The sequence below is a fragment of the Asterias rubens genome, chromosome 18 (assembly GCF_902459465.1).
Source record: "Asterias rubens chromosome 18, eAstRub1.3, whole genome shotgun sequence".
In the NCBI taxonomy this organism is placed as follows: Eukaryota; Metazoa; Echinodermata; class Asteroidea; order Forcipulatida; family Asteriidae; genus Asterias; species Asterias rubens.
The window spans coordinates 9342812-9368897 of record NC_047079.1 but is presented as its reverse complement, the minus strand read 5'-3'; the positions used below and the strand labels follow the sequence as shown (position 1 = coordinate 9368897).

Genomic DNA, 26086 nt, shown 5'->3' with positions numbered 1-26086 from the left:
GGCACTAGCGCCGATTCTGGGCTAAGCAGAACCATGATTAGGGCCTTGCTCTCTTCACCATCTCCTCTGCTACCACGTACATATCCTGCATACCATAAACTCACCGGTACTCCAATCAAACCACCCATTCAAGTGTCAGACAATACACCCGTCTGCCACTGATGACGGAGATACACTAAGTGGTGTCTCCTTCATCAACGCCATTTTTTCACTACATCAACCTTCAACACATGCATTTTTTTTTCATACACAGATACACTAGATTACATTTTACAAACCTGCAGCTGCCTCTCTCACTCTGGATTTTGTTAGATTCTAGTTGTTTTCTCTTAACTTAAAAAGAGTGAAACGCCACTCGTTTTGTCCGCCATGTATACCACTCTTGCAAAGAGCCATATGGCAGACAACTCTTTTTGAAGTAAAAGACGGGTACTTCAACTCAATTAAGAGTGAAGTTCATACCAATTTCACTCAAAAAGAGTGATACAGATTGACTTTCACTCTCAATAGAGTGAAACTAACACCACTCTGGCAAGAGAGTGAAATTTTCCACTCGTTTACATTAAGAGGGTATCCAATCATAAGTAAAAAATCTTGCTGCGTGCAGTGTTTTTTTTCTTTTCTTCTCTCTTCATCCAAACCTTCATTGTTCGCACGACGTCCAGACTACATCCATCTCACAACACATACCTCTTTCTCCCGGTGCTCTCACATCACCGACCCGCTTCTGCCTCAGCCATTTTTTTCTCATTCCACATACAGCTCACATAATGTTATCTTACAACAGTTCAGAGAAATGTGTGAGAGAGTGCCTTTAATGGTTATTAGTTACTGTTTTGCTTTGTTCTTGTATGAATGTGTTTATTAGATAGTGATTTGAATGACAAAAAAAAAACCTTAAAACCAAACAAGCATTTTTCATTTCATATCAAACCAGCTCTATTAGACTTTTGATTCATCACCAATAGACATTTTTCACGAAGAGGCCATTTTATTTTTTGCCCATCCAAACCATCATAACCAAACCGAGGCTGTAAGGAAAAACAGTCATTGCTGCTGTCGAGTACAGGGGAACATAACCAAGATGAGCAAGTCAGTGCCTTTGGGTTGTTTTTGTCTGGATCGCCCTTTAGATTGTGATTATTTTCGCTTTTTGGTTATCCGCAGGCTTGTTCTCCGTCGTATTACTTCTAGTATTATTTATATGTATGTTGTTTGTGTGTTGCCTTGAAATAAATAGATAAAACAAAGAACAAAATAAAGGTCAATGTACCCCTTTAAAACGAGGCTGTAAGGAAAAACAGTCTGGTTCCATTCTTGTGTATTGGGTGTTACCATTCATTACTGCTACTAGCTACAAGGAACATGACCAAGATGGTGGCATCTTGATAACGGTGCATGTCCCCCTTTAGGAAGTTTTTGCTGTTAATGATCCCCCCCCCCTCAACTCTTGTCGCCTTCGAGTCCGTAATATGATAAATTCCCCCTCGATGATACTCACCCCTGAACAGGTGTTCTTGGTACTTAGCGGTGAGATTCCCAACACATCCCATAATGCGTATCGATTAAATAAAGAGGCGAAAATCACTAACGTGTATGTTTGTGTGTTTTTTGAAAGGATTATGTACAGTACTTGCCCATCGGCAACTAGCCGCACTGCCGGAATTAGCTGGAAAATATTGTTTAGTGATATAGCAAATGCAAAGTGAAGGCTTCAATCTGGAGAGCTGTTGTGATTCGAGTAGGCACCAATGAACTGAAGAGGTGTATTTAAGAGAGAACAGATTACCAACTTGTCTTCAACAACTTCTGGTTTGCTGTCAATGAACTCAATTGAAAATACTTAGCGATATATATAACCAATTGAATATGCGAATATAGTATAGTTTGTATTTAAAATCAAGTGATCTGTGTACATATGCTGTCTGTAAATAGCTGTATACATTATATGAACATAGATGTCCGAATGGTAATGAACAATAAACCATCTTGGTGTCCTAGGTTAAAGGCAGTGGACACTGTTGATAATTGTCAAAGACTAGTCTTCTCACTTGGTGTATCTCATAATATGCATAAAATAACCAACCTGTGAAAATTTGAGCTCAATATGGCGTCAAAGTTGCGAGATAACAATGGAAGAAAAAACACGCTGCTCACACAAAGTTGTAAGCTTTATTTCGGGACCTCACAATCTTATTCTGAGGTCTCGAAATAAAATTCAAATATTTTCTCGAATACTACGTTACTTCAGAGGGACCCGTTTCTCACAATGTATAATACTTTTAACAGCTCACCATTGCTTGTTACAAAGTAAGTTTTTTTGCCGACATTTATTTTTGAGTAATAGTGTCCAATGCCTTTATGAGACGGTAACAAATGAATAGATTTAATATGATATCAAATGTCAATAATACTTTAAATTATTCCTCGACAATCATTTCATTTACTGCTGATTAATTCATTGGTATTTATAATGAAAAAGAGGGCGTTTGAATTTACTGCGTGGAATACAAAATCGTTGATTATGCATGAAAAGGGGCTCTTGAAAGTTCCCTTGTTGGAGGTTATTAACCTTTAGAACTTTATCACGCTTGTGCCATTTTACAAGGAAAGACTCCTAGTAGACTTTACTTTTGCTGCTCCACCGCCGAAGTGTTTACCTGCTGAGGTTAGATTGTTTTGTTAAACAATTCAACTAGCCACAATTTGTTACAACCTAACTATAACTATATCTAGTAAACATGCCAGTACAACCAGGTATAAATATTGTTTGGGGGAGTGGTGGCTCTGTAACGATCCCGCGTGGTCTCGACGTTTCGAACAGTATACTCTGCTCGTCTTCATGATAACCCGTTAACATTGGTACCATGGCACAGGCGGGTCTTTTTATAGAGTTATGTTCACTAGGCAGACATAATGCCACTGTTACCAGCGCAGCATTGCACTGTACCGCGAACCAGCTAAAGTTAATCCGGACAACGCAAAAAATCTCTTCAGCGAAAACATTTCACGAAGTTCACGTGAAGTTCACAGCTCTTCAAAATCAGAGAGTAGATTATCTAACTAGAATCATTGTTTGTTATGACAGAGTTCCGATGGATGTCCGTCAGTGCCGTCGAGTTCCGGTCACAGACGGCAGTTCTTTTCCCGCTGATGTATCCGCGACCCCGGAGTGCCAAACACGGTAAGTTCTCCCTGAACTTCTCACTAATCAGCGCGTAAATAAAAGGATTGACACAACTGTTTATATACGTGAAGCAAAGACTAAGCTCGAACACAAATGGTTTACCACTCCAGTACATGAGGCTTGGGTTATAGACTAGTATCATTCGTACTAGATAGAACGGCGCCCAGCACAGAAAGAAGACTACGACCACTCCGGTGACGATACGCGTGACGCGTTTGACGTCAGCACCGGCGTCATTCCGCATTGACACTTGTCTCATTTGAACAATCAGCATACCGTAGCAGAAGCAGCTTACCAGTAGCGGCACGCAGAGTCCGAGAACGAAGTTGTAGGTGATGAACGCCTGGTTCCAGAACTCAACGCCCGGTTCGCCGAAGTTTGAGAACGTCGTGATGCAGATGTAGTCTTCCCTCGTGTTGGTGATGTAGTAACTTGCTAGAAGCGTCGGAATGGCGGCTAGTATAGAAATCACCCAGATGATGACGCTAACAGCAGCAGCCTGGCGCCGTTTGCGATGGAGCCGGGCCCGGCTGGACCGGCTGACAGCCATGTACCTCTCGATGCTCAAAGCCGTCACGAAGAAGGCACTCGCGTACATATTCAGACCGTCGAACGCCAGCGCGGCACGGCATAGAAACTCCCCGAAGTGCCATACCTCCGTGATCTGGTAGGCAGCCTGGAGGGCAAGACCAGCTAAGAAAAGGTCATCGGCAATGGCCAGGTTGAGGATGTACATATTACCAGCGGTCTTTAGTCCGAGCTTGCATAGCAAAACGCAGATGACCCAGGTGTTCGCCAGCAGTCCGATGACGCAAACAATGTACGAAAAGGACCCGGTCACAGAGTAGATCCAATCAGAATCACCATACAAGTCCGCAAACGGCTCCTCGGTAGAATTGCCGACGGACGCCATTTTTGCACAAACAATGCTCCACTTGCCACGCTGTGCCGAAGGTTTTGTTCCTCAAAGTAAAAAAACAAAACTGTCTGCAAGATCCCGGTTTGACAATGATGAATATTACAGTTGATCCAATTACGGTTTAATTAATTCGCAGCGATTAGTCATTCCAAATGTCATGGACAACAGATGGCGCTATGGTCTCGAGGGTACACCAAAAAATAGGTCAGCTCTTCCACTCGACAACTAATAAAAAACAACGGTCAACTTAACGCCGTAATCTGCTCGTGTAGTCTTGATACGAGTCAAAAGCTACGCGTCACTCTTACCTCGATCAGCACAAAATGTGTTGGGTTGATAGAGGCTGCTGCTCTATGGACGACTGGTTTCCACGTCTAGTCAGGCAGACACACTTTAACGGCTTAAAGTCCGACAGACGAAGGCTTGGTCGACCGAAGAGTAACCTGTGAAATAAATGAGGTTCGGGGGGTTAGATGAAAAAGCAAATATTCTCATGGATTTGGGTGGAAATGGAATGTCTGTCAGACTAAATAAAAATGAGTTCCGTTTGAAGGCAACGATGAAGCGAAATTTATTAATCGCTTTTGCTCGTAGGTTGCGTTGTGATTTGCACTGGGCACTATTGGCAATTACCCTAAACAATTGTTGGCAAACTTACCTGGTAACGAGCAATGGAGAGCTGTTGGTAGTATAAAACATTAAGAGAAATGTCTTCCTTTGAAGTAACGTAGTTTTTGAGAGAGAGTTGGTTTCTCGCTGAAATTATAGTTGAGCACAAAGTGAGCCCAAACTTGTCACATGTTTGTTATTTGATGCATATGTTGGGATACACTAAGCGAGATTTTAACACTGGTCTTGGACAATTACCAAAGGTGTCCAGCAGCCGTCGGTTTCACCAAACTCATCCTAACTTAGGATCAATCTCAGGTCTCAGAACGAGTCCAACTCCGTATCCAAAGACGTTAGGACGCATTGAACCCATCCTAATTTAGAATTACTCGTCCTAACTTGAGATAGGATTAATCCTATGGCGTCTCGTGAAATCAGATACAGTGCCTTTAAAGGCAGTGGACACTATTGGTAATTACTCAAAATAACTATTAGCATAACAACTTACTTGGTAACAAGCAATGGGGAGCTGTTGATACTATAAAACATTGTGAGAAACGGCCCCTCTGAAGTAACGTAGTTTTCGAGAAATGAGTAATTTACCACAAATTTTATTTCGAGACCTCAGAATTAGATTTTAAGGTCTGTAAATCAAACATATATAAGCACTCAACATCGTTTTTTCTTTCATTATTATCTCGCAACTTCGACCACCAATTGAGCTTAAATTTTCACAGGTTTGTTATTTCATGCATATGTTGAGATACACCAAGTGCGAAGACTGGTCTTTGACAATATTACCACTAGTGTCCAGTGTCTTTAAAACGCCGATGTAACGAACAGACGGGATACGTAATATTTGTTCGTTGTATAGCGCTCGTTCGGTATAGAAATGTCGAGCGAAGGTCTATTTAGTAATACAACCTAAGTTAGAGTAATAAGCGGATCCAAGAGTTAATTATGAATTATTTTTTGTACCTAAGGCAAGAGTTTAGTTTCCCGTCTATTCAACGAGGGTAAAACACGTCTATCTGTTTATTCTATGCCCTGTGTAATATGTTCCGTGATTTGTCGAGAGTTATCATTCATAATTCTCATGTCACAATTAACAATGACGTGTACGTATTAGCTGACGTCACAGATATGGATTCCTCGGCTGGCAAGGTGGACAATATGTTCAACCAATTTCCTTTCCCCAAAGAAAAAGTGCAGATAAACTGCGAGGAGCTATTATTAAATACGGTAGTTTATGAAACTAATTGCTTCCAAATAATGTCATTTAATGCAACTAACTGCAGAACAACAATCCACATTGACCAAGGGCGTCCTCAACTAAACTTGAATGAATGAAAACAGTAACATGAATACAGTAACAGAGACTTTCCCTAACTTTCCAATTTAACAATAATGAGCATAGTCTTCATTTAAAGGCCCAGGGGGTGATTTCGCAAAGAGTTCTAACTTAATTTTGACTCCGAAAAATGGCCGACCGGTGTTAGTTCGCGACCTAAAAGGATAACCAGGCAATTTCGAGGAAATGTTTGTGTTGATCTTTACATTCTACTTCTAAAACATCTATTATCTAACGTATGCATTTCAGTTGATCATTATATCCTCCTTCCAAAATATCTTCCTAATCATATGCATTTCATAACAAACGGTTTCAAACACTTTTCAAAGACCAACTCATCCGATCTAAGACAACGTGTCCCTTTAAGTGTACCGAACTACAGAGTTGCGTGTATGGACTTGTGTAAGTCCACTGAGCCTTATTTATGTGGACCTATTTTGTATTTTGACCACAATTCGTATGTAATGCTTACCACCGTCTTCCCTTACAAACAAAACCTCAAAAGAAAATGTCATAGGCCAATTAGCAGTCGGAACATCAAAGAACAATACCGTGGCTTTTGTTTCTTTCTTCCTGAAAACCTATTTCAGCTAACGCAATATCGCGTTGTGCCAATTTCCTGTGCTATACTGGCTACTGCACCTAGCAACGGCAACATCCTAAATACGTGCAAAACATTCAAAGCAGATCTCACTCCGCTGTAGTGAAGTTTATAAAGAGAAGTCCCCCCTTCGATCATCAATCCACTAAATCTTAAGTGGTAGTCCCGGCCGATTTTCCAAACCTGCCGCACAGCAGGACCATTCTTTTCAGAACTGAGAAGTCTCCCGAATTCCGAAAGTCTACTCCGCGGTAGTAGAATATAAAACAATACAAGTTCATAAACGAACAAATCTTCCCAAGTCAATTCCTGGCAAGTAGAAACACATGATGTTTTCCAAACCCAACACATGCATGGGTTGCAAAATCCAATTTTCAATGTGCATGTCATCATAGAAACAAACTTAATATCAATTTTTAATATAAAGCTATTGGTGAGGATTGTGGCAAATACTTGCACATATTTACCAAACCAAACACTATCCATTTTAATAAGCCAACAAAGTTAGAGTGCATACATCTAACTGGGCTACCGATTTGTGACAGTGTGCTGTAAGCACATACCTGTAATAGCTGTACACGCACTAAGGAGTGGTATAGACGTGCTCTAATAACGTACTACGAAAACAGTGTATGTTAAGTTTTACGGCATGTTGTGAAATATAATTAGCGAAGCGAGAGCGAGACGGAGTGGCTGTATGCCCGCCGGCGCCAGGCGTTATTATCCCCGACGGTTCTTAAGCTGTCAGCACGCTTACGAGAGCATCTTGGCAACGGGTTCTTTTTTTTTCTTCGCTGAAGCAGAAAAAGACAAATCTTAATGCCCGCTTTAGCGATCGAATGACCTTTAAACACTGAACTTGAAATGACTGTGGGAAAATGAAAAAGAGAGCGATAAGTCAAAACTACGATCAGACTAAACAAACGTGCACAAATTTTCTTCAAGATAGCAGACAGCTTTATCTGCTGATTTGTTTGATACTGACAAATTTTCGTAATTAAAGTTCGTTGAGAACGAAATTAAAACTGATTGTTTCCAAGGTTTAAATGATACGACAAAGTGACGTTCCGTAATTAGTTACAGTATTATTGAAGACAGAAAGTCTTTTGTTTTGTAATCGATGTACTTCTTACCTGCTTGGTACAACAAAAAAGATAGCGACATTTTGTATATTTATGTCGTTATATTCAAGTCGTTGCGCAAGTTCCACAATGCTCATGGTGGCAGAAGTGGGATCAGCCGCATAGGCGTGATTTGTACCTGTGTTTACCTTTTCATGAACATATTTGGGATAAAGGCCTACGTGTCCCTAATAAAGAAAACTCGTCTAGCCGACTTTATTTGAAGGGGAAAAAATTGCGACCACAAAAAGGAATACACGTGACATCTCTTAACCCGCAGACCTGTCATATAAAGATCCATATAAAAAGACGCGGCAGATAAAGCTCAATGGAAACATAAGACAAACAACCAGACGATCGATCCAGCAACCTACATATTTTCTTTTCTGTGAGTTCCGCTGATCTACGACAGAACGGGGTCGCGTTTCCGTAAAGACCCTATTTTGGGGTCAACCCTCGAGTCATTTTTACAATGTGCTCGGAGGGTAGCTCCATACAAACACACTGATGTTTAGTGTTCAAAAGAATGTCCACAGTGTATGCAACACTTTGCTGCTTGAGCTTACGGGAGCGTCGGTGTGGGGTATTTAATACATAGGGATAATGGACCCCGCAAAAGAATTCTCTGTGCAACCCGTACACCACAAGGGAGTCTGTAAAGTTGTGCGTGGTTGTCTCCGCATTTCAAGTTGCTCCTACCCCCTTTCCAAAAACCCATATGCAGGGCACACATAATATTCAACTCTTGTAATTTATCTCACGTCTTCCCTCAAACCTTCTTCGCTACGGTATCTTTCATCGGCCGTATCCCGAGGGAGGGTGGACTATCGCTGTACGCAGGTAATGTGTATCACCCAGCACATCATTGCCTCTAACCATCGTTTAGCGGAAGAAACCGATCCCTATCGGTTTCGCATGCTTAAACGAAGGTGAACTGATAAGAAATAACGGGGTGAAGTATAGCAAAATATAACAAGTTATTTCCGGTTAAATAGATGATACTTAGATAATACCCTACACAACTTTAATAAGATATATTGCACTATTTTGTATACTTTTTGTAGTATTTTTATTGGGCTCGTTTAAGGTTAGGGTGTTGCTTTAGTTTATCATTAGTAATACAATTTGTGTCTGTTTTGTTTGTTGCAGTTTTTGTAGGGGTGTTTGTTTGTTTGTTTGTTTGTTTGTTTGTTTGTTTGTTTGTTTGTTTGTTTGTTTGTTTGTTTGTTTGTTTGTTTGTTTGTTTGTTTGTTTGTTTGTTTGTTTGTTTGTTTGTTTGTTTGTTTGTTTGTTTGTTGTTTGTTTGTTTGTTTGTTTGTTTGTTTGTTTGTTTGTTTGTTTGTTTGTTTGTTTGTTTGTTTGTTTGTTTGTTTGTTTGTTTGTTTGTTTGTTTGTTTGTTTGTTGTTTGTTTGTTTGTTTGTTTGTTTGTTTGTTTGTTTGTTTGTTTGTTTGTTTGTTTGTTTGTTTGTTGTTTGTTTGTTTGTTTGTTTGTTTGTTTGTTTGTTTGTTTGTTGTTTGTTTGTTTGTTTGTTTGTTTGTTTGTTTGTTTGTTTGTTTGTTTGTTTGTTTGTTTGTTTGTTTGTTTGTTTGTTTGTTGTTTGTTTGTTTGTTTGTTTGTTTGTTTGTTTGTTTGTTTGTTTGTTTGTTTGTTTGTTTGTTTGTTTGTTTGTTTGTTTGTTTGTTTGTTTGTTTGTTTGTTTGTTTGTTTGTTTGTTTGTTTGTTTGTTTGTTTGTTTGTTTGTTTGTTTGTTTGTTTGTTTGTTTGGTTTTCTTTGTTTTTTTTATTCTTTTTTTTTTTTTTTTTTTTTTTTTTTTGCTTGCTTCGTGATGTTCAGGTTGTTGTTATTTCTATGGATGTTTGGCTATCGTTGCTTTTCTTGTTGATGTTGCTGCAGTTTTCTGCAACTGCAGTGGTGTTTTTTCTTTCATTATTATCTCGCAAGTTCGATGACCGATTGAGCTCTAATTTTCACAGGTTTGTTATTTTATGCTTATGTTGAGATACACCTACTGTGAAGGCTAGTCTTTGACAACTACCAATATTGTCCACTGCCTTTAATCATTGGGTATGGATATTCGGTTGGGATATGTCCTGTCCGTATACGTGATCTAGCGATTTCGAAACTGGGTCCACCCTTAAGTTGTAAACCCACGCAAGACGTGTATGTTACGCCAGGTATTACCGTTCATCCGCGTTGTTTTGCTCGCAGGCATCTCGGAATGAAGTCGAGATATATATTTCAGTTAAAGGCACTGGACACTATTGGTAATGACTCAAAACAATTGTTAGCATAAAGACTTCCTTGACGAGCAATGGAGAGCTGTTGATAGTATACAACATTGTGAGAAACGGCTCCCTCTGAAGTAACGTAGTTTTTGAGAAAGAGGTAGTTTCTCACTCAAGTAATTAAATGCTAAATAATTAATAAAAAACACACAACGTAATGCAGCAAGGGTGTTTTTTCTTTCATTCGTAACTTGCAACTTCGATGACCAACTGGGCCTTAACTTTGACAGGTTTGTTATTGTATGCATATGTTGGGATACAACAAGTGAGGGCACTGGTCTTTGATAATTGCGAAAGGTGTCCTACCTTTAAGTGCAAAGAAAAAGAGACGGGCGAAGAAGCAGAGAATGAGGTATTTGGAGTTTGTTTTGTTTGGGATAAACTATAGAAACACCAATCAATCGATTGGAAATTGGGAGAATGTTTTCCCGTGAATGAAATTTTTCCTTCGTGATGTCCCCACTAGATCTGTGTTGTTTACATCCCGCATCATCTTTCCTCCCCGTTCTGATTATTGCCCAACCTCATCCCCGCCTCCTCCTTTTCATCAACGAGGCCATTATCCTCTCTCCACTCATCTTAAAGACACCAAGGGTCCCATCATATCATCGTCTCGCGCCCAACGAGTAGGTAACCCGAGTCGACTTGTCTATACTCCGGAGTCTACCGATCGCACCGGCCAGGAGCCCTGGGAGCCCCCCGGCTAGAGGCTCGCTCAGACAACCGACTGTCCAACGGGAGAAGTTGCGTCAACTTCAAATGACGCAGTGCGTGAATTCTAACTTCTTGATTGAATGGTAATTCCCATTCAAACTAAACGATCTCATTATTGTGCCAAATCAAATGGCGCAAAACGTGTGACTTAACGCCGGCGGCACCAGCAACAAAACAACAGCACCAGTCTATACTTGTCTATAGCAACAGTACTATATCATCAAACCCCAGCACAACATACACTAGCCCCCACAAACAACGCAACAGGTGGCACTGCCATCAACCAAAGTCACCAAACATCAAGCCATAAAACACACCCCAACTATTACTATTCAACAACTATCACCCAAAACACAAATCAACCAATTTATTTGCCCGCCGTCTTGCGCAATCAATCCAATATTTGCTCCGTCCCTTTGCGTTTATTTCCGTTCAAAAACTACCCCAGAGCACAAATCAGAGAGGCATGACGCCATTTAACCGCTCACTAATGACTCAGTTTACTCGAACAAAGTTTCAAAAATAGAAGCAACGCCATTCAAACATATCAATAACCTCATTATATTGCAATCGAGCCATTAGTCAAACTCCTGTATTACAAAATCACAAGTTCTTGAGCGAGGTTGGAACACAAAGGAGTGCTATAAATTTCCCACCGAACCCCGGTAAGATTTGATTGATGCGCGCTGATGATGTCAAGTCTAATTTGCAAACCGTGTGGGAGGAAGGAGCGTTCGTAGACACAACGGTAATTTTCAGTCGAGGGAAAATATTTGCTTGTGAATTCAACATATCATGGGATATTACAACTGCGTCTCTCCGGGCCCGGGTGGCTGAGGGGTTGAAAAGTACAGTCCAGTGTGATCAGGGTATTAGCTTCTCTCATCAATTACCTATTTTTCTAAGACCACATTACTTCCAAGTGTGTTCTGTTTCAAAAAGTAGACCAGCCCCAAAAAATACACACATTTTGAAAATTGATTTTTGACCTTTTTTTTTTACCTTTTGACCGAAAAATGACTTTAAAATTCAAAATCAAGCTTTAATAGATGTTAAATTTGCATCGGGGATAAAGAACATTAATTATTTTTTTTTTTTCAATCAAGCTTGGCATCAACCCTTCGTCTTTCCGAGCCCATGATCCATACATCCAGCATGGATGTCGTCCATTTACAAACTATGCCGTCCAAAGTGTAATTTCACACTTTGGCTGGCCTACTCCAACAGTGTTTTATAATTTCAAAGGTTCTCCGGTGCCCTATACTAAACAAGTTTATAGTTCGTTATTGTTGTTTATTATCAAAGATAACTCATAACATGTGCAAACTATAGCTTTGGTTTTTTTTGCAATAAAACTATCAAGTGAACTTTTCCTTAAAACATACGACTGATCAATATCTCCAATGGGACTCGAAGCTTCCTGCGCTGACCGCACAAATCAAAATTTTCACAAATTAAAATCAATGGTTGCTAACTCGATACAACTGGGCTCTTATCCAGATTGCGAGGAACGTTAACTTTTCGAGCTCCGTGATAACTCGCATTTATTTGTTACCACTGTACGTAAATATTGTTGTTGGAACAGATTGAATTGACCTGAATATATATATGTATATATAAATTGTACCGTTTTCATTAAAATTGTGATGACTGAGGGAAAAAACCGTGTTGGCAAGCAACCGAAGTCTTCAAAATGATTCGGTAAGTTTTTGTGGTCGCCGGCGGCGCTTCGAGCGTCGGCTGTGGTTGATTATTGCAGCTCCTCCGAGATATGAGAACAATTTTGTTAAAGACAGTGGACACTGTTGGTATTTGTCAAAGACTAGTTTTCACAGTTGGGGTATCTTAACATATGCATAAAATAACAAACCTGTGAAAATTTGAGCGCAATCAGTCGTCGAAGTAACGAGATAACAATGAAAGAAAAAACACCCTTGCCACACGAAGTTGTGTGCGTTTAGATAGTTGATTTCGAGACCTCAAGTTCTAAACTTGAGGTCTCGAAATCAAATTCGTGTAAAATTACTTTTTTTCTCGAAAACTACGTCACTTCAGAGGGAGCTGTTTCTCACAATGTTTTATACTATCAACCTCTCTCACCATCGTAATAAAGAAAGGTTTTATGATGATAATTATTTTTGAGTATTACCAATAGTGTCCACTGCCTTTAAGACGAATATAGCCTATTTTTATTTTTCAATATAGCCCTAACAGACCGAAAGATGGGTCCGATGATCGCGAAGCAACATCAATGCCCCACAGCGATACTGCGGCTCGCAACATGTACGTATTTCAATCGGGGAGATTTTGTCCAACCGTCAGGATAATTCAAATTACACTCAACATAGGGAAATGTTTCATTTTGTTCATTTGTGGCTCGACTCGACCACGGACCTCTACGGTTCACTTGACATTATTTTATAATCTCAATGCATATGCATGTCATAAGGGACCATTGCCTACAAGCTTTGCTTCTTAAATGGATCCCTCTGCAGTGTCAACATTGTTATGCATCTATTTCTTTAAACCTATGTTGCGAAACGATTATTTTTCATTGTTGTAATGATTTCTTGTGACTGCTGTTTGATATTGTTTTTTGTCTTTTGATACTGTGGAAATAAAATGAACCTTGAACCTTGAACCTTGAATCATCAGAAAGATCTTGAAATGTGTTCATCAGAACATGGATATATTTTGTTATTTTAAGTGAACTTTCTGAAGAATCAGTAAGAGTTTACAGCTGTGCAATAATTTGTCTCCTCATGGAAGATAAGATCTCTAAACGTTAAAAGAAATACACAGACACGGTTTGAAATCCTAAGCGCAGGGAAACCATTGTAAGCTCTTTTTCGGGTCAAATCACGAGAACGGCACGAAACTGAGGCTGGTATAAAACTGCCCGTGTACCTTAAGGCACTGTACACTATTGGTAATTAATCAAAATAATTGAAAGCATAAAAGCTTACTCGGTAACGAGTAATGGAGAACTGTTGGTTGTATACACGTTGAGGGAAACGGCTCCCTCTGAAGTAACGTACTTTTTGAGAAAGAGGTAATTTCTCACTCAACAACTCTGAAGCCCTATTTCGGCATTAATTTTGCAACAATGGTGTTTTTCTTACATTAATCTTTTGCATTATCGATAACCAATTGATTTCAAATGTTCACAGGTTTATAATTGTACGCAAATGTTGGGATACACCAATAGGAATACTTGTCTAGTTTGAAAAATACCAGACGTCCACATTCTGAGTGTACAGTGCTAACACTCATCGGTTTATGGGTAAAATATATATATATTCTTTATCACCGATGCAAATTTAACATATGTTAAATCGTTTGCAGTACCTGCTGCTAAACATAGGATTCGTACTGCCTCTAGCCACCGGGCAATCGCTGTGGTCTAGTTGGTCAGACACTGCTCTAGAATCGCAAAGGTCGTGGGTTCGAATCCCACCTAAGTAATATACCTGTGATATTTTTTGTTTATAGACCGCAGGAAAGTACTGACTATGCAGAACACACATCGGTGTATGCGTAAATTAAAAAATGAGTACACCTTCCCTTTAAAAATGAAACTAAGATATGGGTATTAACAGCGACATTCAAGCATAACTCAATCGTGTGTAACACAGCCTGGTAGATTCATAGATCAATGCTCGTAGTCTCCGCTCGATGCGTTTATTATCCCAGCCTGGTTAGACATTGATTCAACCATTGCTAAAACGTCCACCCACGTTCCCTCAGAAGACACGCACACCTGTACCATAAGACTAAGGAGTTAATGAAACACAATGGCAACTCGGCCCGCATAAGTTGTCATTAGTACGCCTGAGTGAATAGACATTAGTACTGTGTCGACTATGACGTGGTAGACCACTCGAACTACCGACGAGTAAAACATTCCGGGTTTTTGGAAAGGATGCATTACTATAATCAAACTGAGAGGATAGTCAAATAAGACACTTTTTACGACTAATAATTTGAAGCAATGCATGGTGAGGTATCAATATGTATTAGGTTTGCGGTAACATCATGTGTGTATCTACTACTTGCCAGGTAGAGTTTGTTTTTTAGAGAACTGTCTTTCTATATTCTTACCTTTGCTGAAGGTATATAAAATTGGGACTACTACATTAGCATGTAGGATCGTTGTTGACTACACTACCGCGGATTGAGTTCTTAATTTGGTCTCAACGTTTCGACTAGCTTGCTCTAGTCGTCGTCAGGAGGCAATTTTTTTATCAGTCAAATGAGACACTCTTCATTACTATTTGTGTTTAAAATCACCTGGAAGTGGTATTTTTTCAAAATAAAGCTTTTGTCACTAATATTATGTGTTTTGATGAGTTGAATGTGAATAAACAGTTAACTAAGGTTTTAAAAAATCAGTTCTTATGTTATTTACAAATTTAAGAATTGACCCCGACCCGAGAGCGCGCTGTTCGTGACGTCAATCGAGGCAGACTTTGCCTTTAATGCGTAGAGTAAACACAATTGCAAAGTACATGTACGGACCAAGTTGTGAGTTTGTACGTTTCAAAAAAAAAAAAATTGTTTTTTTCCGGCAATGCCGACCAGGTGTATTGCTGCTGAATGCAGAAAAACACTGTTTGAAATGTACCAACTCACGACTTGGACGTAAATTTACTTTGCACGTGTGTTTACTATACGCATTGCAGGCAAAGTCTGCCTCGAATGACGTCACAAAAGGGGTAGGCGGAGTCAGCCCCCCAAACAACTTTATATATTTTTTAAACATATAAATTGTGACAAACAATTACTAATAAAATTGTTGTATTGTTCGTAAGCATATACTCTTATGTTTGAAAGAGGAAAAAATATATTTCCAGGTGACTTTAATCAATTGAACAAATTACAGTTTGGGGTGGAGAACAGGACACTAAAGCTTATTTTGTTATACGTTGTCAAGAACTTATTATAATTTACCTTTCAAAAAAGAGCAAAGAGCGGCGAATGATAACATCAGAATAAATTATACCACGTATACTTGTTTTACTGTGCCCAGTTTGTCCTGTTCTCAACTCGTGATTTTGATTATCTCCCGTTCAGTTAACAAATTGAAGGCACCGGACAAATAAAGTGAACGCACGAATCTTCATTCTGGAAACTTCAACCGTCCGAATCAGGCATTAAGGTAAGACATGTTGAATTATTAGAGGGACACAATGCCACCGGGAAATCTAGTTGGTAAGACACTGCTCTTGAACAGCAAGGGTCGTGGGTTCGAAACCCACCCGAGTAATATGCTTGATCCGTTCCCCCGTCTCCGCTTACCCATCCCACCCAAATACTCAAATTAGACTCGCCCCAAGCCCACCCAACCCTAGTACTCAAGTTAGACTCACCCCACTGCTGCAGAGCATTGCGTTTCAGCAGCAGACACAGACCGAAAACCGATTGGGCAATCGCGATCCGTGCCCTGTCCCTGCTAACCCACCCAACCCAAATACTCAAATTAGACAAGCCCCAAACCCACCCAACCCTACTCTCAAATTAGACTCGCCTCCAATGCTTGAGAGCATTGCGTTTCAGCAGCAGGAACAATTTTGAAAAGAGAGCGGCACTACATCTAAGCAAGTGTTTTTGTCACTGATGGCGCCCGAACCTTGAAAACAGTGACGAATTTCACAAAGAGTTCTATTCTGAAACACAAACATCCGTTGCAGCGTCCCCACTCGACGAAAACTACTTGTACCAGATGGTTTATAGAATCCCCATCAAGGCCAAAAGGTTGGGGCGAATGTGTCACATCAAAGAGCAAAGAACGTCACCAGTTGTTTGTTATTGCACTGCGAGACACATATTTATTGATTCAACTCAGAAAGCCACCACGTCGCACATGATATCTTTGATGTCTCGGACGGGGAAGATATAAAGAACTTCTATTTTTCTTGCTCGTCGTTTTTTAATATTTCTATTTCATGCGCGTTCGTTGTTCGTTCATAACCCCCAATAAACTCAAACTAGGGTTTTGTTTTTATCTATTATTGTGTTGACACTTGATGCAAGACATTTATTGATCTAACTGTTGGCAGCGTTTTACATACATGTAAGTTGATGTCTCGGAGCGGAGAGATTTTAAGGAACTTCCAAGAAGGTATTTGCGATGCCAAGGAAGCCAACGATAATCAGATTGTTCAGCAATAATTGTTTGGGCTTCATCATCAGAATTTGTTGAAACTGAATACTGGACACAATTCTTGGCTCTTGTGCTGCGCTAGCATTTAATGATGCGGAGTCATCATTCCTTGAAGACACTGGATACTATTGGCAATTTGTCAAAGACCAGTCTTCTCACTAGGTGCATCTCAACATAATTATGCATACATTAACAAACCAGTGAAACTTTGAGCTCAATTGGTCATCGAAGATGCGAAAGAATAATGGAAGAAGAAAAAACACCCTTGTCACACGAAGTTGTGTCCTTTAAGAAGCTTTATTTCGAGACCTCAATATCTAAATCTGAGGTCTCGAAATCAAATTCGTGGTAAATTACTTATTTCTCGAAAACTACGTACATCAGAAGGAGCCGTTTCTCACAATGTTTTATACCATCAACAGCTCTCCATTGCTTGTTACCAGTAAGTTTTTATGCTGACAATTAATTTGAGTAATTTTTTCCAAAAGTGTTCAATGCCTTCAAACGATAGAATGAGCTCTCCAAAAAAAGAAAACAAAAGTTAATGACAGTAATAGTTTGACAATGTTGAGTGTGTTTTGGGGGAAAAACGAACGGGGTATTTTATGATACGTGGTACATTATAATTTTGCACAAAAAACAAGATTTTGCCGAAAGATTGGGAGCACGCTCGATAGATTGATAAATGAAAACAGTTTGTGTGCTGTGATTCGTGACATGCCTAAAGACAAATTAGGATTCGAGTCCCAAATCGTGGTTTACGGCAGACAGGGGCTATTTTGCATGCGGGCATGTTGGTGTGTCAGTGTGGCCCTAAGTCAGGCCTGGTCTACATAAAGGACCTGCCTAGATTATTATGACATTTCAGAGTTTGGTTGATTTGATTTCGATTTTGGACATCCACATTTGTTTGTACACCAATGTCCAACATCCATTAATAAAAAATAATTAAAAAAACGTGTGCCAACATTTTGTATACGTGACTGTCCAGGTCGAAATGTCAAAGTTGACAATCGCTGTACGAACAGTGAATGTCCAATGTCCAATATCGAGTAACAAGGTAGACATTCACTGTACAAACCAACGTGAATGTCTAATGTCCAATAATGATGTACAATGTAGGCATTTTCAGTACAAAACCAAAGTAAATGACCAATGTCCAATATTGATTTACAATATAGACATTCACTGTACAAACCTATGTGAATGTCCAGTGTCCAATATCAAACTAACTTTTCTATCATTCATTCAGTATTGAATGTTGTGTTTGAGCTTCAAGATGTTCATTTGGTTTGAGCTGAAAGATGTTACATTTCTCTTTAATTGGAGATCGAGATACACACTGTGCTTTTAATCGAACAAGATCGACGGCCATGACCCCCTTTTTGGCTCTCTCTATTTTTATGATATTTTTATTTATTTTTAATAACTGAGCGTTTTATTTTCTTAACATTATCGATCAATAACAATAGCGAGTTGAAAATAGATTGAGTAAAAATAATGTACGGACGAGTTTGCCAGATGAATAGTTTTATCAATCAATAGTTTTTTTTTCACATGGTTACAATTTTACATTATTTCTGGCGGTCTTTCTTCAATAATCAAGCTAATATATAATGTTTTTTTTATCCATACACCTATGTGTTTTAGCACTGTATACTAAGCACTTTCCTGAATCCTGTGAAAAAAAAAATATCACAGGCATGTTACTCGGGTGGGATTCGAACCCACGACCCTTGCAATTCTAGAGCAGTGTCTTACCAACTAGACTACCGAGGTTGCCCGGTAGAGGCAGTTCGAACCTTGTGTTTTGACAGCGGGTACCGCAACGATACAAGAGCTGTTAAATTTAATTTGCAGGTGAGCTAGTCGTGCTAGTTTGTTGATTTCCGTCATCCACTGCCATCATGGGTTTAGGAAGGTCGAGTTCTGCATTGGAATTTGAAAACATGTCTTTAGCAACAATAATGTTACCGTATTTTAAGATTTGTAAAGTACGTTTTTTTTTTCGTCAGGTGCCATTTTATTGCTTGGGGGTTTCTGTTACTCGAGAAAAGCACTTGTGCGGGTAGAATGGCATATAACCTCATGCCCTTCTTCCGCTCACGTGGATGGTTGTATAGCTCAAATCACCTTTCACATACTTCACAAGCAAAGATTGTATTAAAAAAAGACTCAAAAATATGAGTGACAGATTTTTTCGAGAATATCATGGTGAGCGAAATGCTTCACATAATGCACTTACAATTCATCACTTGCAACTCAATACTCTAGCATTCAGGATGTGCACAAAATTCATTCAATCGCAATATTTTGCCATAATGCAAAAATCATGCCGGACGAAATCATTCACCGAAAGGCGGTCTAAAAATAGAAAAACTGCGCAAATAGCATTGATGGCAAATGAAGTAGTAATGGAAACTAAACGCATAATCTATAGTCAATGCGTCTGTGACAAATTAATAGGCCTCATAATAGTCAACATATAGCGTAAACTGATTTATGGGGTAAACACTTCCTAATAAAGAAAGAAAAATGTTTAAAAGCAGTGTGTATACTTTTGTAGTCATTTATTAATTGTCAAAGACCAGTATCTTTACTTCGTGTATCCAAACGTAAGCATTTATTAATTACAAACCTGTAAATGTTTGGGGTTAAAGACACTGGACACTATTGGTAATTGTCAAAGACTAGTCTTCTCACTTGGTGTATCTCAACATACATGTATGCATAAAATAACAAACCTGGGAAATTGAGCTTGATTGGTCGTCGGAGTTGAGAGATAACTATGAAAGAAAAAAACACCCCTCTCACACGTAGTTGTGTGCTTTCAGATGCTTGATTACGAGACCTCAAATTCTAAACTTGAGGTCTCGAAATCAAACTCGTGGAAAATTACTTCTTTCTCAAAAACTACGTCACTTCAGAGAGAGCCGTTTTTCGCAATGTTTTATACCATCAACCTCTCCCCATTACTCTTTAGCAAGTGAGGTTTTATGCTGATAATTATTTTGAGTAATTACCAATAGTGTCCACTGCCTTTAATTGGCCAGCGACGTTGCAAGAAAACGGTGACAGAAAACACCCTAATTGTTGCATGAATGTGTGTTTTCAGAGGCTTTGAAAAGGCTTCTTTCCTGAAGCCTTCTCAGATTCAAATTTGTCGGTGAAACTTTCTCTCATTTTGTGTATCCCAACCATATAGCTATATATAGCTCTATGATCCCAACCTTATGCATTCGCCACAGTGTCCCTGGTTGATTTGCGCCAGAGCACCTTGTAAAAACTAACATGGTGCGATGTAAAAGGATTGGATCTACAGCGCCAGAAGCGTCACTGTGTGACGAATATGCGCGCTACAATTATAAAATGCATATTCGTACAAAAAAATGGCCCACTGGGAGCAACTTAATAACGCTGGGAATTATTAACAGATGAGGAAGTCGGTTGAGCAGAAATACTTTTTAGTCCTGGTGATTAGTTAGTTTGAAATTGATTTTTTCCTGAGACAGTGTTTGAGTCAGATGTTGTCCAAAGATGAGTAGTACCTTAATTTTGTTTGAATCGAAGGCCGTGCATTAATGTGTTAAAGCTAATGTACAGTGTCCCGACGCAAGCACTCATCCGGGTGCACCCGCCCAATATTGGGGTTACCAGAGCGGCGGTATTCTATACTTTAAATATTATAGCCATAAAAGAGGTGCAGTGTAATTAGTTTGCACATTTTTTATGTATCATCAATTTTGGATGACATATGCCCTGATAAATTGTTCCTGTTTGCCGAGGTGTAGGAAAAAATAACATAACCACTGTCTCAAAATATAATATACTAGACCGATTTGAGAGCCATACAGTACAGCGTAGGCCTCCATTTTGCGGTATTTTGGATGACCTAGACCCGGAAGAATTCGTCTTATTTGCCCAGAGGTGTAGGACAATTTAGCAGAGCACTCAAAATATTCTATACCAGACCGATTTGACAGCCAAATTAAAGAGAATCGGTGGTAATATGTTGCAATTGTTAGGTATTTTGGATGACCTATGGACCCTGAAAGAAAAACTTATTTGCTCAAAGAGGTTTAAGGAAATTTTCACAAGATCAAAGCTTAGACGTTTGGAGTTCTACACGAGTATAAATGTGGTTATGTTTTGTAGAGAGAATATAAAACTCGACGGGCCTTCGGACAACCCATGTGAATTTGAGGATGAAAGTGTAGGGAGTAAAACTGGATAATATTCTTTGTACTGTAAAAAGAAATGTGAGACTTTACTTTTCATGTAGTTTTGAATTTTGAGCTTTTTGCACTTTTTTCACTTTTTGATATGTCAGGTTATTTATTTATCTCGCGCCTTATATGAACTACAGCAATGCAACACTTCTCTGCGTGCGATATTATGATGCAGACAATCATACAGAACTTGCTGTGGTGTGATTTGTGTACATTAGACACCAATGACATATTAATCCCCAAGCTAATCCAAAGCATACACCCACTGGTCCCGCCAAGAGAATAAGATGAGTAAGTTGAGATGGGGTGAAGGGGAAAGAGATGTGTTACTGAAAAGTACAGACTGAATGGAAACACTCTTTCGGCTTTACCCTGAACCAAGGAGAGTAAACACCGTGGCTGCGGCATGGTATTTGCTTTCCATCCGGTCGCGTAAAGAAAAGCATCAAAAGGAAGCGAACGTTTCTGAAGAGAGAGAAGAAAAAAAAACACGTTTCTCTCTCTCGCCCGTCACAAGTTTGAGACTTCATGACTGATCATTTAAATAGCTTCTTTCCTTGTTCAAATTACCCAAAGTGTCGCAACTTTTATTTTGTGTCTCCTTTTTGATGGATCTTAGGGTGGGAAACGATGAAACTTAAACCGCGTAACATTGTGATGTGGTGAGCTGTCAAGTGTCAATAGGCCACGTCTCCTGTATGAAGAGTGTGTGTCTTCCGGCGAGACGTTTTCACTCGTCAGCATTAAACACCCGCAGTTTCAATTACATTTACCTTTTTATTAAACGGTGAACATTTCACAGTTTATAGAATTGTCACAGAGGGATGAATACTGCGGCGTATGGTTGAATACCTGCTGGACACTTTTGGTAGTTGTCAGAGGACTCAAAGACCAGTCTTCTCACTTGGTGTATCTCAACACATGCATAAAATAACAAAGCTGTGAAAATGTGAGCTCAATCGGTCGTCGAAGTTGCGAGATAATAATGAAAGAAAAAACACCCTTGCGATACTAAGTTGTGTGCTTTCTGCAGCCCTGATGCTTGATTTCGAGACCTCAAATTCTAAACTTGAGGTCTCGAAATCAAATTCGTTGAAAATTACTTCTTTCTCGAAAACTACGTCACTTCAGAGGGAGCTGTTTTTCACAAAGTTTTTTGCCATCAACCCCTCCCCATAACTCGTAATCAAGAAAGGTTTTATGATGGAAATTATTTTGAGTAATTACCAATAGTGTCCAATGGCTTTAAACGCGTATCATTTCACAATATCTAGAATTGTCACACAGGGATGCATACTGCGTCGTATGGTTGAAGCTGTTTAACCGCATTAATTGATCGAAGAATCGTATCAGGTTACATCCAAACGGCTTAAAGCCAGCAATAGAAATATTTTTATGTGAGGACTTTATTAAATGTGCTCCCTTGTTGCACTCGTTAAAAGCCACTAGACACCTTTGGTATTGTCCAAGACCAGTCTTCTCACTTGGTGTATCTCGACATTATGCGTAACATATACAAACCTGTGAAAATTTGGACGCACTTGGTCGTCGAAGTTGCGAGATAAATATGTAAGAAAAAAACACCCTTGTCACACGAAGTTGTGTGCTTCCAGATGCTTGAATTCGTGACCTCAGCCGAGGTCTCGAACTCAGTTCAAATATTATTTTAGTGAGAAATACGTTATTCTCAAAAACTACGTTACTTCAGAGGGAGCCGTTTCTCACAAGGTTTTATACTGTCAACATCTCCATTGCTCGTTACCGTGTAAGTTCTTATGCTAACAATTATTTTGAGTAATTACCATGCCTTTGTGTAACACAGTCAGGTTATAATGATAATTACGGTTGTGTTAGGCCTAGCTGTTTTCCAAACAAAGTTTTTCAAGTGCAGGGTGATTTCAGTTCTTGCTACCTTGTTTAGTCGCCGAAGAAAAAACATAATTGGCCTAATTTTAAGAGAGGCGTTTCTGTTTAATAGTGAACTTTAAAATTGCTAATGCGCCAACTCAAGCGAGTTTTAAATGCTGATTTTGTATTATATTATTAGAGACTAAGCATATTGGGAGTGAATTAGGGAAAGTGATTTGAACTGCGAACGGAAGAAAACAAGTTACGTTGCCAGATTCACCAGAAATCTGAGGTTAAACGAAGGTTTCGAAGGTGCCTAATGGAAGACTTCGCACAAAATGAGTTAAGCCCTCGGGCATCGCCTCAGGATTTAAAGCATGTATCCTGTCATTTCAGCTCGGCAGTACTGCCAGCAAATTTCACGAGCACTTTCCTCCGGTTCTTTACCAATTGAATATTCTTTTAGGAAGCTCACAATCGCCACATCGGATAAAACATGCTTTGCAAACCCTGAGCAAATAACAATGTTATGGAGTGTGGAATAAACCATAAATGACTTACCGTAATGTTTGATGAGAGTTTTCCTTTAGAGCAACGTTCGTTGTGAGTGAGAAGCAGCTCGATCCTGTTTCGTGAACTGGTGCTATCAGTTGATGAACTACCTTGGTATCCCTAAAACCAGAAACGCGTCCTCGCCCCTTTGATCGAGTATAGACCTTCCACAAAACGATCCGCCGCTCACTGTTTCATCTCAATCATTATCTCATTATTAAAACACCTTTCCGTGAGGAGGCTGCAGAGACACTGGTATACAGAGTTTTAAACAAAAGAAAATATTGACAGAATTACGAGGAGAGGGGTCACTTAATTAAAACCTCATCGTGTGAAAAACACGGTTAGTTTATCTTGGATACTGACGCTACGTCCAGGCGAGCCACGCACGAGCGAGACAAACCGTGTGAAGTTCTTGCTTGGTGAGATAAGTACAGCAAAACCGTTTATGACCGTACACATAATTCCCGCGTCATAGTGCGCTAACGACCAAGCGCAGGCAGTTTGAGTTCCAGACAGGTGTTATCTGGTCGCGTGTTGTACAGAGAAGATCACATCACTGATAGCCCCCAATCGCACGCTCTTCACAACGCCATGGAGGAAAACCCGTTATCGGTTTGAACAGCGGGTGGTGACACAGTGTTGCGAGATATAGAATTGTAGTTCCTGTCAGCGGACCATACGTGGTTTGGAACACTACACGTTTCGAGTGGCATTTTAGACACTTTTACTTCGCGCGCTCTCCGCACCCTCTCACGTGTCCGACACGATAGGTGATTCGTAGAGTTGATCAAGTGTCTCCACTGTTCTGAGCTGTTGATGGTATCTTCCTTTTCTCGATTTACGCAGGAGTGGGTGAAAGTTTGACAAAGTGCATTCTCCAGTATTGCTTTGGCAAAACAATCAAATGCATTTGGACTTTTGGAGGCCAAACGTCTGCGCATGCTATGTATAGTTCTATCCAAACGCAGTGAGACGTGTCTATTATTAATTACACCTTATTAAAAATCATAGCACTTGTGTCAATAATTAGTTTACCTTAGCTTGCAACAAGGTCATTGTCATTATGTCCGTTTTTTAAATAACAATATTCAATCGTGGTGTTACTGTAAACTTGGCAACAACTCAACATAATTGTTGACGCTAGGTGGCGGCAGACTGACTAAGATCTCAAAAATTCTCCTTTGCACAGCATTTTTTAAACGTGATAGATACAAGATTAGGTGCGGGTGGATGGGGATTTCCTCCGAAGCACCGCACCTGACGTTTAAACTGAAGACTTGTAAAAAACATAACAACTTGTTGACGCTAGGTGGCGGCAGACTTCCAACAGTCCTCATGTGCACAACATTATTGTTGAATGTGATGTGCAAGATCATAAACGCCCACACAAAAAAAAACCCTCAATACATTAGTTGGCCTATTTTATATGTCCTTTCTCGGTCCATCATTGTAACGTTATTGGCCAATAGACGAGTAATCGGTCATGTGAATCCTGGTTCTTACGTCACGTGGTTTAGAGACGGTTTGGAGACGAGCCTAACCATGTAAACAGGGGGCATGGTACTATACTCAACAATGTATCTGACGTAAACTCAAACAGTCGTCGTGTGCTGACGCAAAGCCCCCATACTATAAATTACTGTATGGGAATAGACCAGCGGATTTGTTTCTCCGTGTGGTTAATAACAGTGTACATAATTGTCAACTTTACATAATTGATGTAGACCTACCAGTCACAAATTAATATTGTCTCATTTTTTGCGTATTTTCCACGTAGTCGAGTTGTTGGAAAGTAGGCCGAATTTAATTGTGTTCCAATTATACATTTTATAACCGGATTCCGCTTGATTAGCCTACATGAGACATCTGCGCCAATGAAATTGATCTATTTCATGTGGTGTATAATATTGCGAATGTAACTATGGATATTTTGTATCGACAGAAATGTTAAAGTTTTTTATTTTTTTATTTTTTTTTTTAAGGCTTATCTTCATGCGCCATTGACAGTGGGGAAGGGACTTACATTTTCCATGTAGAGATACACCTGTGTATTGCGAATGTAACATGTGGCTTTTTATCGACATTAGGTGTGTCGGTTTTTGTTTAATTAAGTCTGGAATTTAACATGAAGATGAAACTCACTGCAAACAGTCAACTCCTTTATAAAAGATACGCCGTTGTAGATTTTGTTGGTGTTATCAGCGTTTTTCAGAGAGACTCGATCAGGCAATTTTGTAAGAGATATTTTTACTAAGACCATTTAAAGGCCATTATTTTCACTTGGTATATCCAAACATTTACAACTGAAAATTTGAACTCAATGATCATCGGAATTGCAAGAGAAAAATGAAAGAAAAAAAACAAACGTTTTGCACAAAATGCTTCCTATGCCAAATAAAAGGGTTTCGGGCAGTTTAAGGCCTTTAAAGTCTTGAATGAGAAATTACCTCTTTCTCACAAAGTACGGTACTCCAGAGGAAGCCGTTTCTCACAATTGTATA

The 26086-nt window shown here is 39.5% G+C and overlaps 1 protein-coding gene across 1 annotated transcript; it reads right to left on the bottom strand.

The window, feature by feature from the left end:
• Nucleotides 1–2305: 2305 nt before the first annotated feature.
• Nucleotides 2306–24260, bottom strand: LOC117302148 (somatostatin receptor type 2-like). Its single transcript, XM_033785952.1, has 2 exons — nt 23592–24260; nt 2306–4549 (listed from the first exon to the last, which is right to left on the bottom strand). The coding sequence occupies exon 2, from the start codon at nt 4098–4100 to the stop codon at nt 3060–3062; it is 1041 nt and encodes a 346-aa protein (XP_033641843.1). The 5' UTR covers nt 4101–4549; nt 23592–24260; the 3' UTR covers nt 2306–3059.
• Between the last annotated feature and the right edge of the window lie 1826 nt (nt 24261–26086).

Coding starts and splice junctions, on each gene's coding strand:
- LOC117302148 (XM_033785952.1), bottom strand. CDS start 4,100: ATGGCGTCCGTCGGCAATTCTACCGAGGAGCCGTTTGCGGACTTGTAT.